Source organism: Plectropomus leopardus, chromosome 13 (genome assembly GCF_026936395.1).
Source record: "Plectropomus leopardus strain MGB_pleo_1.0 chromosome 13, ASM2693639v1, whole genome shotgun sequence".
NCBI classification, from domain to species: Eukaryota; Metazoa; Chordata; class Actinopteri; order Perciformes; family Serranidae; genus Plectropomus; species Plectropomus leopardus.
Window position 1 is genome coordinate 4,632,833 of NC_142188.1, and position 13,514 is coordinate 4,646,346.

At 40.4% G+C, this 13,514-nt stretch overlaps 2 protein-coding genes across 4 annotated transcripts in view; one reads left to right on the plus strand and one right to left on the minus strand.

Moving 5' to 3' along the window:
• plekha3 (pleckstrin homology domain containing, family A (phosphoinositide binding specific) member 3) overlaps positions 1 to 12,681 on the plus strand; it is a 38,956-nt gene extending 26,275 nt beyond the window's left edge. Inside the window, exon 8 of the mRNA XM_088086545.1 lies at positions 9,199 to 12,681. Within this exon, the coding sequence (XP_087942671.1) occupies positions 9,199 to 9,308 (110 nt within the window). The 3' untranslated portion in view covers positions 9,309 to 12,681. The remainder of the gene's footprint in view (positions 1 to 9,198) is intronic.
• The window catches only part of LOC121954821 (uncharacterized), a 53,413-nt gene that overhangs the window by 3,758 nt on the left and 36,141 nt on the right, over positions 1 to 13,514 (minus strand). For all 3 annotated transcript variants that reach the window (XR_015778422.1, XR_015778420.1, XR_015778421.1), the window contains 4 exons: positions 11,141 to 11,202; positions 10,276 to 10,353; positions 9,872 to 9,983; positions 9,164 to 9,341 (listed from right to left, as the gene is read on the minus strand). The gene's annotated coding sequence lies outside the window, so the exon portion shown is untranslated. The remainder of the gene's footprint in view (positions 1 to 9,163; positions 9,342 to 9,871; positions 9,984 to 10,275; positions 10,354 to 11,140; positions 11,203 to 13,514) is intronic.

The following is a 13,514-nucleotide window of genomic DNA, read 5'->3' on the forward strand; positions in this document are numbered from 1 at the left end:
GCATGTCAAAAATGACCCAAAAAGCAAGGCTATAGTAAGGCCAAAAATGTCAAAAACAACTTTTACGGAAAGTCGTAGCTAAAAACAACTGAAAACTGCATTGAATAGTGTGCCGAGACACGCCATGGCATAGAATTTTGTTAAAACTTACAAAATCACAGAAATATAGCATGTCAAAAAATGACCCAAAAAGCAAGGCTATAGTAAGGCCAAAAATGTCAAAAATGACATTTTTCAAAAATAGCTAAAAACAACTGAAAACTGCATTAAATAGTGTGCTGAAACACGCCATGGTAGAGAATTTTGTTAAAATTTTCAAAATCACAGAAATATGGCACATCAAAAAAATGACCCAAAAAGCAAGGCTATAGTAAGGCCAAAAATGTCAAAAACAACTTTTACGGAAAGTCGTAGCTAAAAACAACTGAAAACTGCATTAAATACTGTGCTGAAACACGCCATGGCATACAATTTTGTTAAAACTTTCAAAATCACAGAAATATGGCATGTCAAAAAAATGACCCAAAAAGCAAGGCTATAGTAAGGCCAAAAATGTCAAAAATGACATTTTTCAAAAATAACTAAAACAACTGAAAACTGCATTAAATAGTGTGCTGAAACACGCCATGGCATAGAATTTTGTTAAAACTTTCAAAATCACAGAAATATGGCGTGTCAAAAAAATGACCCAAAAAGCAAGGCTATAGTAAGGCCAAAAATGTCAAAAATGACATTTTTTAAAAATAGCTAAAAACAACATAAAACTGCATTAAATAGCGTGCTGAGACATGCCATGGCAGAGAATTTTGTTAAAACTTACAAAATCACAGAAATATGGCATGTCAAAAAAATGACCCAAAAAGCAAGGCTATAGTAAGGCCAAAAATGTCAAAAACAACTTTTACGGAAAGTCGTAGCTAAAAACAACTGAAAACTGCATTGAATAGTGTGCCGAGACACGCCATGGCATAGAATTTTGTTAAAACTTTCAAAATCAGAAAAATATGACATGTCAAAAAAATGACCCAAAAAGCAAGGCTATAGTAAGGCCAAAAATGTCAAAAATGACATTTTTCAAAAATAGCTAAAAACAACTGAAAACTGCATTAAATAGTGTGCTGAAACACGCCATGGTAGAGAATTTTGTTAAAATTTTCAAAATCACAGAAATATGGCACATCAAAAAAATGACCCAAAAAGCAAGGCTATAGTAAGGCCAAAAATGTCAAAAATGACATTTTTCAAAAATAGCTAAAAACAACTGAAAACTGCATTAAATAGCGTGCTGTGACACGCCATGGCATACAATTTTATTAAGACTTACAAAATCACAAAAATATGACATGTCAAAAAAATGACCCAAAAAGCAAGGCTATAGTAAGGCCAAAAATGTCAAAAATGACATTTTTCAAAAATAGCTAAAAACAACTGAAAACTGCATTAAATAGTGTGCTGAAACACGCCATGGCATAGAATTTTGTTAAAACTTTCAAAATCACAGAAATATGGCGTGTCAAAAAAATGACCCAAAAAGCAAGGCTATAGTAAGGCCAAAAATGTCAAAAATGACATTTTTTAAAAATAGCTAAAAACAACATAAAACTGCATTAAATAGCGTGCTGAGACATGCCATGGCAGAGAATTTTGTTAAAACTTACAAAATCACAGAAATATGGCATGTCAAAAAAATGACCCAAAAAGCAAGGCTATAGTAAGGCCAAAAATGTCAAAAACAACTTTTACGGAAAGTCGTAGCTAAAAACAACTGAAAACTGCATTGAATAGCGTGCCGAGACACGCCATGGCATAGAATTTTGTTAAAACTTACAAAATCACAGAAATATAGCATGTCAAAAAATGACCCAAAAAGCAAGGCTATAGTAAGGCCAAAAATGTCAAAAATGACATTTTTCAAAAATAGCTAAAAACAACTGAAAACTGCATTAAATAGTGTGCTGAAACACGCCATGGTAGAGAATTTTGTTAAAATTTTCAAAATCACAGAAATATGGCACATCAAAAAAATGACCCAAAAAGCAAGGCTATAGTAAGGCCAAAAATATCAAAAACAACTTTTACGGAAAGTCTTAGCTAAAAACAACTGAAAACTGCATTAAATACTGTGCTGAAACACGCCATGGCATACAATTTTGTTAAAACTTTCAAAATCACAGAAATATGGCATGTCAAAAAAATGACCCAAAAAGCAAGGCTATAGTAAGGCCAAAAATGTCAAAAATGACATTTTTCAAAAATAGCTAAAAACAACTGAAAACTGCATTAAATAGTGTGCTGAAACACGCCATGGCATAGAATTTTGTTAAAACTTTCAAAATCACAGAAATATGGCGTGTCAAAAAAATGACCCAAAAAGCAAGGCTATAGTAAGGCCAAAAATGTCAAAAATGACATTTTTTAAAAATAGCTAAAAACAACATAAAACTGCATTAAATAGCGTGCTGAGACATGCCATGGCAGAGAATTTTGTTAAAACTTACAAAATCACAGAAATATGGCATGTCAAAAAAATGACCCAAAAAGCAAGGCTATAGTAAGGCCAAAAATGTCAAAAACAACTTTTACGGAAAGTCGTAGCTAAAAACAACTGAAAACTGCATTGAATAGTGTGCCGAGACACGCCATGGCATACCATTTTGTTAAAACTTTCAAAATCACAGAAATATGGCATGTCAAAAAAATGACCCAAAAAGCAAGGCTATAGTAAGGCCAAAAATGTCAAAAATGACATTTTTCAAAAATAGCTAAAAACAACTGAAAACTGCATTAAATAGCGTGCTGAGACAAGCCATGGCATACAATTTTGTTAAAACTTTTAAAATCACAGAAATATGGCATGTCAAAAAAATGACCCAAAAAGCAAGGTAAGGCCAAAAATGTCAAAAGTGACTTTTCCCAAAAATAGCTAAAAACAACTGAAAACTGCATTAAATACTGTGCTGAGACACGCCATGGCATACAATTTTGTTAAAACTTTCAAAATCACAGAAATATGGCATGTCAAAAAAATGACCCAAAAAGCAAGGCTATAGTAAGGCCAAAAATGTCAAAAATGACATTTTTCAAAAATACCTAACAACAACTGAAAACTGCATTAAATAGCGTGCTGAGACACGCCATGGCATACAATTTTGTTAAAACTTTCAAAATCACAGAAATATGGCATGTCAAAAAAATGACCCAAAAAGCAAGGCTATAGTAAGGCCAAAAATGTCAAAAATGACATTTTTCACAAATAGCTAAAAACAACTGAAAACTGCATTAAATAGTGTGCTGAAACACACCATGGCATACAATTTTGTTAAAACTTACAAAATCACAGAAATATGGCGTGTCAAAAAAATGACCCAAAAAGCAAGGCTATAGTAAGGCCAAAAATGTCAAAAATGACATTTTTCAAAAATAGCTAAAAACAACTGAAAACTGCATTAAATAGTGTGCTGAAACACGCCATGGCATAGAATTTTGTTAAAACTTTCAAAATCACAGAAATATGGCGTGTCAAAAAAATGACCCAAAAAGCAAGGCTATAGTAAGGCCAAAAATGTCAAAAATGACATTTTTTAAAAATAGCTAAAAACAACATAAAACTGCATTAAATAGCGTGCTGAGACATGCCATGGCAGAGTATTTTGTTAAAACTTACAAAATCACAGAAATATGGCATGTCAAAAAAATGACCCAAAAAGCAAGGCTATAGTAAGGCCAAAAATGTCAAAAACAACTTTTACGGAAAGTCGTAGCTAAAAACAACTGAAAACTGCATTGAATAGTGTGCCGAGACACGCCATGGCATAGAATTTTGTTAAAACTTACAAAATCACAGAAATATAGCATGTCAAAAAATGACCCAAAAAGCAAGGCTATAGTAAGGCCAAAAATGTCAAAAATGACATTTTTCAAAAATAGCTAAAAACAACTGAAAACTGCATTAAATAGTGTGCTGAAACACGCCATGGTAGAGAATTTTGTTAAAATTTTCAAAATCACAGAAATATGGCACATCAAAAAAATGACCCAAAAAGCAAGGCTATAGTAAGGCCAAAAATGTCAAAAACAACTTTTACGGAAAGTCGTAGCTAAAAACAACTGAAAACTGCATTAAATACTGTGCTGAAACACGCCATGGCATACAATTTTGTTAAAACTTTCAAAATCACAGAAATATGGCATGTCAAAAAAATGACCCAAAAAGCAAGGCTATAGTAAGGCCAAAAATGTCAAAAATGACATTTTTCAAAAATAGCTAAAAACAACTGAAAACTGCATTAAATAGTGTGCTGAAACACGCCATGGCATAGAATTTTGTTAAAACTTTCAAAATCACAGAAATATGGCGTGTCAAAAAAATGACCCAAAAAGCAAGGCTATAGTAAGGCCAAAAATGTCAAAAATGACATTTTTTAAAAATAGCTAAAAACAACATAAAACTGCATTAAATAGCGTGCTGAGACATGCCATGGCAGAGAATTTTGTTAAAACTTACAAAATCACAGAAATATGGCATGTCAAAAAAATGACCCAAAAAGCAAGGCTATAGTAAGGCCAAAAATGTCAAAAACAACTTTTACGGAAAGTCGTAGCTAAAAACAACTGAAAACTGCATTGAATAGTGTGCCGAGACACGCCATGGCATAGAATTTTGTTAAAACTTTCAAAATCAGAAAAATATGACATGTCAAAAAAATGACCCAAAAAGCAAGGCTATAGTAAGGCCAAAAATGTCAAAAATGACATTTTTCAAAAATAGCTAAAAACAACTGAAAACTGCATTAAATAGTGTGCTGAAACACGCCATGGTAGAGAATTTTGTTAAAATTTTCAAAATCACAGAAATATGGCACATCAAAAAAATGACCCAAAAAGCAAGGCTATAGTAAGGCCAAAAATGTCAAAAATGACATTTTTCAAAAATAGCTAAAAACAACTGAAAACTGCATTAAATAGCGTGCTGTGACACGCCATGGCATACAATTTTATTAAGACTTACAAAATCACAAAAATATGACATGTCAAAAAAATGACCCAAAAAGCAAGGCTATAGTAAGGCCAAAAATGTCAAAAATGACATTTTCCGAAAAACTGCTAAAAACAACTGAAAACTGCATTAAATACTGTGCTGAAACACGCCATGGCATAGAATTTTGTTAAAACTTTCAAAATCAAAAAAATATGGAATATCAAAAATCCATCCATCCATCCATTTTCTTCCGCTTATCCGGGGTCGGGTCGCGGGGGCAGCAGCCTAAGCAGGGAAACCCAGACTTCCCTCTCCCCGGCCACTTCATCCAGCTCCAGACCCGAGGCGTTCCCAGGCCAGCTGAGAGACGTAGTCTCTCCAGCGTGTCCTGGGTCTTCCCCGGGGCCTCCTACCGGTGGGACGTGCCCTTAACACCTCACCAGGGAGGCGTCCTGGAGGCATCCTAATTAGATGCCCGAGCCACCTCATCTGGCTCTTCTCAATGCGGAGGAGCAGTGGCTCTACTCTGAGCTCCTCCCGGATGACCGAGCTTCTCACCCTATCTCTAAGGGAGAGCCCAGCCACCCTACGGAGGAAACTCATTCCGGCCGCTTGTACCCGCGATCTAGTTCTTTCGGTCACTACCCAAAGCTCGTGACCATAGGTGAGGGTAGGAACGAAGATCGACTGGTAAATCGAGAGCTTTGCCTTTCGGCTCAGCTCCCTCTTCACCAAGACAGACCGGTGCAGAGTCTGCATTACTGCAGACGCCGCACCGATCCGCCTGTCGATCTCCCGTTCCATCCTTCCCTCACTCGTGAACAAGACCCCGAGGTACTTAAACTCCTCCACTTGGGGCAGGACTTCATCCCCGATCCGGAGGGGGCACGCCACCCTTTTCCGGCTGAGAACCATGGTCTTGGATTTGGAGGTGCTGATTTTCATTCCAGCCGCTTCACACTCGGCTGCGAACCGATCCAGTGAGAGCTGAAGGTCGCGGCCCGATGAAGCCAACAGGACCACATCATCTGCAAAGAGCAGAGACCTAATCCTGAGGTCACCAAACCGGACCCCCTCAACACCCTGGCTGCGCCTAGAAATTCTGTCCATAAAAGTTATGAACAGAATCGGTGACAAAGGGCAGCCCTGGCGGAGTCCAACCCTCACCGGAAACGAGTTCGACTTACTGCCGGCAATGCGGACCAAGCTCCGGCACCGGTCATACAGGGAACGGACAGCCCGTATCAGGGAGTCCGAAACCCCATATTCCCGGAGAACCCCCCACACGACTCCCCGAGGGACACGGTTGAATGCCTTCTCCAAGTCCACAAAGCACATGTGGACTGGTTGGGCAAACTCCCAAGCACCCTCAAGGATCCTGCCAAGGGTCCAGAGCTGGTCCACAGTTCCACGACCGGGCGAAACCGCATTTCTCCTGCTGAATCCGGAGTTCGACTATCCGGCGGACCCTCCTCTCTAGTACCACCAAATAGACCTTACCAGGGAGGCTGAGGAGTGTGATCCCCTGTAGTTGGAACACACCCTCCGGTCCCCTTCTTGAAAGAGGGACCACCACCCCAGGCTGCCAGTCCAAGGGCACTGCCCCCGATGTCCACGCAATGTTGCAGAGTCGTGTCAGCCACGACAGCCCCACAACATCCAGGGCCTTGAGGAACTCCAGGCGGACCTCGTCCACCCCCGGGGCCCTGCCACCGAGGAGCTTTTGACCACCTCGGTAACCTCAGCCCCAGAGATAGAGGAGCCCACCCCGGGTCCCCAGGCCCTGCTTCCCCAACGGAAGGCGTGTCGGTGGGATTGAGGAGGTCTTCGAAGTATTCCTTCCACCGATCCACAACGTCCCGAGTCGAGGTCAGCAGCGCCCCGTCGCCACCATACACAGTGTTGACGAGCACTGTTTCCCCCTCCTGAGACGCCGGATGGTGGTCCAGAACCTCTTCGAAGCCGTCCGGAAGTCGTTTTCCATGGCCTCGCCGAACTCCTCCCATGCCCGGGTTTTCGCCTCGGCGACCGCCGCCGCCGCCGCCTCCGCTTGGCCTGTCGGTACCTGTCTGCTGCCTCCGAGTCCCACAGGCCAAGAAGGCCCGATAGGACTCCTTCTTCAGCTTGACGGCACCCCTTACCGCCGGTGTCCACCAGCGGGTTCGGGTGTTGCCGCCCCGACAGGCACCAACCACCTTACGGCCACAGCACCGGTCGGCCGCCTCAGCAATGGAGGCACGGAACACGGCCCACTCGGACTCAATGTCCCCAGCCTCCCCCGGGACATGGTCGAAGCTCTTCCGGAGGTGGGAGTTGAAGCTCCTTCTGACGGGAGACTCTGCCAGACGTTCCCAGCAGACCCTCACTATGCGTTTGGGTCTGCCAGGTCTGACCGGCGTCCTCCTCACCATCGGAGCCAACTCACCACCAGATGGTGATCGGTTGACAGCTCCGCCCTCTCTTCACCCGAAAGTGTCCAAGACATACGGCCGCAAGTCCAACGATACGACTACAAAGTCGATCATTGAACTGCGGCCTAGGGTGTCCTGATGCCAAGTGCGCATATGGACACCCTTATGCTTGAACATGGTGTTCGTTATGGACAATCTGTGGTGAGCACAGAAGTCCAATAACAAAACACCACTCGGGTTCAGATCGGGGGGGCCATTCCTCCCGATCACGCCCCTCCAGGTCTCACTGTCGTTGCCAACGTGAGCGTTGAAGTCCCCAGCAGAACGAGGGAGTCCCCAGAAGGAGCACTCTCCAGCACCCCTCTAAGGACTCCAAAAAGGGTGGATACTCTGAACTGCTGTTTGGGCCATAGGCACAAACAACAGTCAGGATCCGTCCCCCAACCCGAAGGCGGAGGGAGGCTACCCTCTCATTCACCGGCGTAAACTCCAACGTGCAGGCACCGAGCCGGGGGGCAATAAGTATTGCCACCCCTGCCCGGCGCCTCTCACCAGTGGCAACTCCAGAGTGGAAGAGAGTCCATCCCCTCTCAAGAAGACTGGTTCCGGAGCCCAAGCCATGCGTCGAGGTGAGGCCGACTATATCTAGTCGGAACTTCTCAACCTCGCGCACCAGCTCAGGCTCCTTCCCCACCAGAGAGGTGACATTCCACGTCCCCAGAGCTAGCTTCTGCAGCCGAGGATCGGACCGCCAAGGTCCCCGCCTTTGGCTGCCGCCTAGCTCACATTGCACCCGACCCCTACGGCCCCTCCTATGGGTGGTGAGCCCACTGGAAGGAGGTCCCATGTCACCTCTTCGGGCTGTGCCCGGCCGGGCCCCATGGGTAAAGGCCCGGCCACCAGGCGCTCGCCATCGAGCCCCACCCCCAGGCCTGCCTCCAGGGGGGGGCCCCGGTGACCCGCGTCCGGGCGAGGGGAACTCTGAACCATTGGTTGATGTCATCATAGGGGTCTTGTGAGCTACACTTTGTCTGGTCCCTCCCCTAGGACCTGTTTGCCATGGGTGACCCTACCAGGGGCATGAAGCCCCCGACAACTGAGCTCCTAGGATCACTGGGACATGCAAACCCCTCCACCACGATAAGGTGGTAGCTCAGGGAGGGGGAATATCAAAAATATGACCCAAAAAGCAAGGCTATAGTAAGGCCAAAAATATTTTAAAAAATGACATTTTTCAGAAACAGCGCTAAACAACTGAAAACTGCATTAAATAGTGTGCTGAGACACACCATGGCATAGAATTTGTTAAAACTGTCAAAATCCCAGAAAATTGGGCATGTCAAAAAAAATGACCCAAAAAGCAAGGCTATAGTAAGGCCAAAAATGTCAAATTTTGACATGTTCCAAAAACGGCTGAAAACCACCGTTTATAGCCTGTAAAGATGCTCCATAGTATAACATGTCAAAAAAAGGACAACAAGCTTAAAAAATAGCGTGTCAAAAAAATTGACACAAACCGTATGGCGAAAAATGTCAAATTTTGATATGTTCCAGAAATGGCTGAAAAACACTTATTATAGCCTGTGGAGAGGCACTGTATACCACGTCGAAAAGAGAGCCAAAAAAGGCCAATTACCTATTAAAATAGCATTTGTAAAAAAAATGGCCAAAAACCGTGTCGGATAGTATGGAGAAAAATCTCAAATTTGACGTCCAAAAAATGTCTGAAAAGCGCCTATTATGATAGTACAGCATGTAAATAAATGCAGCTCACCCTCAGATGTTGTCCACTCTCCACGTGTGTTCCAGGTGTTCTGCCCAGTGTCAACGGTGATTCGTCCTCGATTCCCGAGGAGAGAGGAGGCGGCGTGAGCCCAAAGACCACACCCACAGACACAGACACTGACTTGTCCATCTGAAGACCCGACGATCGGAGCCCTGCTGGATCGTCCCTGCGAGAGGTCAATAACATGGCAAGATCAATATCAGAGACAGTGACCGCATCCAGCTGAGATATTGACCACATCTGTGTTAAACGGAGGATAATTCGACAGACGTTTGAGGATTGTTCCTGTACTTTTTTCTCTGGAGTCAGCTGAAACACGTCCACTTTGGAATCATGATTCATTTGTCTCTGGAAGGTTGACTTTGTTTCACACTGGAGACGAGCCGCAGCAAGAAGGACTTGAAGCTGAGACATAGTGACGTTGAAGTATGTGACGCTTTTACCTGCTGAAACTGAAGTTGAGCTTTTTTCGCGGCACCTGGATGAGGACTGTGATTGTGGTCCTGCACAGTGTGAGTAACTGGACTGATTCGTGACTGTTGGCTGCTTTAAATGGACCCTGAATGTGTCGGAAATGTTGAATTCTGGAGGTCATGTTGTCGTCTGAGGTTTGTTTTTGTGGCGTTTTGATGAGATGTTGAAATCAAATCTGTAATTTCTGCCGTTTTTTCCCACATACTCAAGCGCTTGCCTCACCTTTTTCTTCCTTGGGAACTTGCCAAGCATCTTCTACACTCTTCTTCAAGGCCTCGAGACAAAAAGAACGCCGTCCTCTCTCGTGTTTGTCAGCGGCGAGGTCTGAGTGTATCTGAGGATGAAACCAGAGTTTTTAACATCGAGTTATCCCTGCAGTAATCTCACAGAGAGCTTCAGATGCCAAAGTTTGCACAAACGTAATGATGTGCATTAAATGTGCCATCATCTCTCCTTTAAGCGAAGCTTCGTCGCCGTAGTTCAGCTGATCTGCAGCTTTATTTTTTTTTTTCGCCTGCACTCCAAAGACTAGTCAGATCGTGTGAACGGAGTTTCAGAATTACAAAGATGTGAATGTGTGCAAGTTACTGCCTTTCAATGTTTTCATTTCTCGAGTGTTTTCTTGCCTTTTGGTTTTGGTGATGAGTTCCAGCCAAACGTGACCCGAAAAGACGAAGTACGGTGGCCCTGAGAGCTCGAACGCGCTGCAACACAAGAAAACAAACAGAAAACGAGCAAATTAAGAAACATTCACAGATCTGTTTCATGCTGCAGATGTGATGTGCATGATTTCTTTCTTTGATGCTGTTTTTAACTGTTTGCTTTCTTTAGTCGCAGTCGCTGAGCTCCCGGCTTTCTGTTCGTAAGTGCTTTAAATGAATGAGCTCAGACGAGGATCGAAACTCAAAAGTGAGTTCAGATGATGCCTTTTTCACACATTACTTTGGAAATTCTCTCTCTGTCGCTTCACTTCCCCCCGCCAAATTAAAAACACAAACTGCCTCTGTTGTTGCATTTTGCAGAACTGTTTTCCGAGTGTAATCAGCATTAAAAATTTAAAACAAACACGCAGCAAAGTCAGATTTTCTGGCGTACGGCAAAACATTTCACTAATCCAAGCAGTGCAAACATTGTCATCGGCACATTTATCTAATCTCGGGCTCGAAAGCAGATTCGTTTGTTTGAAACACGGTAAGCGTCGCTGCCATCATACGCCCTTTACGATGGCATAGATGCAGCTGCTTCGTTTCGTCCATTTCCGTAAACTTTCAGAAAAAACAAAATAGACAAAATAAACCCAGTTCGGACTAAAATCTCCGTTATTGTCTGTCCCGAGCATTAAGCATAAATGAGCATTAGTCTGCGTTTTGTGGTCTTATGACCGGCTTGCTGAATAAACACATGCAGAATGAATCATCCGAAACACAGTCAGAGTAAACAATCGTGACGTAAACAATCATCCACATCGGCTAAAAGAGGAACTTCACTGACCTTGTTTGGTTTTGTGGTGGACAGAGACGTCCTGTGGTGTGATCACGATGGAGAATCCGCACCTTTAAAACACATTAGGAGACAATTCAGTCCTTCACAAATGTCAGCTTTAGCCAAAAACATGTTTGAAGATACGTATATTTACATCTTTAACTTTTCCGACACTTAAATGTGAATTAAAATGATCTTTTTTTTTTGGCCTGGGGAATTACGCCCAAACTTCAGCTGTCAAATCCTAAATTTACTAAAGGCATTCACAAAAATGTTAAATCCTTCCACCAATCTGGTGTCTTCAGAAATTGCACCAAACACTGTCCAGGTGTGGTTTAGCACTTTAGATTTAAAAATGTCATTTTATTTTATTTTTTAAATGTTAGCGCTCTGAAAAAAAGGTACTGAGGTGGATAACAGTGATGATGATTTTTGTTTTTTAGTTGTTTTTTTGTTGTTGTTTTTTTTCAAAGATATTTTAGAGTTGCAGCAGCCTTACATGTAACATTAATAGTATTTTAAACGAGTCCTCTGGTATTCCTTTCACCTAAATGTGTGTTCAGTATTTGTTATGAACATGCTCAAACTGTGTTTCCTTGAATTTCACTTCTCTTTCTTCGGATACTGTGAAAAAAATGTTTCTCCAGAGATCGTCAGTAAAACGCCACTACATGTTTAATTTTTCTGCGCATGTTGGCTCCATGTCCAGCTTCTTATGTCAAATAAATTGTGATTTTTATAATTATTTAAAACAGCATGGTAGTTCTATAATTTATCTTTGAATTTATATTCCTCTTGCCTATTAGGTTATTTTTTTATGGTTTAAACGTAATGGGTTTTGTAGTTAAAGCAGAAGATTTTAAAGCAGTTAAAAAATATTTGTAAAATAAAAATAAAGAATAATATATCTAATGACGACAAGAGGGAGAACAGATCAAAATACAATAATTTGGCTGATTAGAATGAATTTATGTATCTCCAAATAAATTAATTTTAGATTTTTTCTGCAATTTTTAAATAATAAATATATGAATGCTCATGCTTGTGAAAGTTTTAACACTCCACGTTATGATTTCATCATTTATTTTTAAAAAGAATAGTTCAACATTTTGGGAAATCTGCTTATTTACTCTCTTCCTGAGAATTCGGAGATGGATATTTGTTTGGTGATAAATCTGTAATCTGTCTTTTTGTTTTTCACAGATTAATTAAACCAGATATAAAATGTTTGTGAGTTTTAAAGGTGTTGGTCGATAACCAGAATGTAACAAGAAAAGGATCTTATTTGCCAAATTGTGGAGCTCTTATTTTAAGTCAACAGAGACGGTTCTGGTTTGAAGGACGACAAACTGAATTTTGCTTAATTGCAACAGAATCATATTTTCTTTTGTTATTATTGTTTGTTTGTTTTTTTCAGCTGCAGCCTGTTTGGTTTTTGGACAAACCGGCGGAGAGATTTTCATGCCTTAAGTGTCTCTGCACGAAGTAACGTGTGTGGTTGTATCAGACTTTTCATTGTCTTAATAAATAAAAAAATATTTTAAACTGAAGTTTTGTCTTGTTTATGTGATTTAATGTTCATATTTTAAATACTAATACTAAATATTTCCACACAATCAGAAATTAAAGTCTGATGAAGAAAATCTTAATCCTTTTGTTTTATTTTTACTGCATAACCATAGAAGAGTTGAAAGATATTTGAAATAATATTTTTTTAATTTCATATTTTTAAAGGTAATGTAATTTGTTATTATTTTAATTTTATGCATTCATTTAATTTTCAATAATAAATCCGTTTTATTTTAATTGTTTTATTAGATGTTTTTTTTACTGTAATAAAAAAACTTCCCCTCTGATATTTGTGTTTCATAAAAAAGTTCATTTTAAAGATGTATTATTTTTTATATTTAACGATTTTATACATTGTAAAATATACTTAATACTTACTACTATAATTTATTGTTTATTCTCCATACATTTATTTATTTTGTTGATAATCAATTAATTTAAAGATATTGAACCAAATATAGCGGTAAATACAGTAGTATTATGTTCCTTCCTGAGAAGTGATAAAGCACAATATGTTAATAATTAGTGAAACATGGTAAAATGTTTTAAACTGAGTGAGTTTTAATGTCAGCTGAAGGTTTCTGGTGTGACGGCGCCGTCTGGTGGACTTCAGCAGGAACTACAAGCACACACAAATACATACATTAAAGTATGTTTACCGTTTTCTTTCTTCAAATTTTAGCTTTTAAATGTAAACATATTCATGTGATCCAGAAAACCAAACCCATTTCATGAAATTTAATATATTCATTATTAAATACTAAATCTCATTTTATAAATCTTTTAAATTATTTTTTATTATATATTCTTAAAT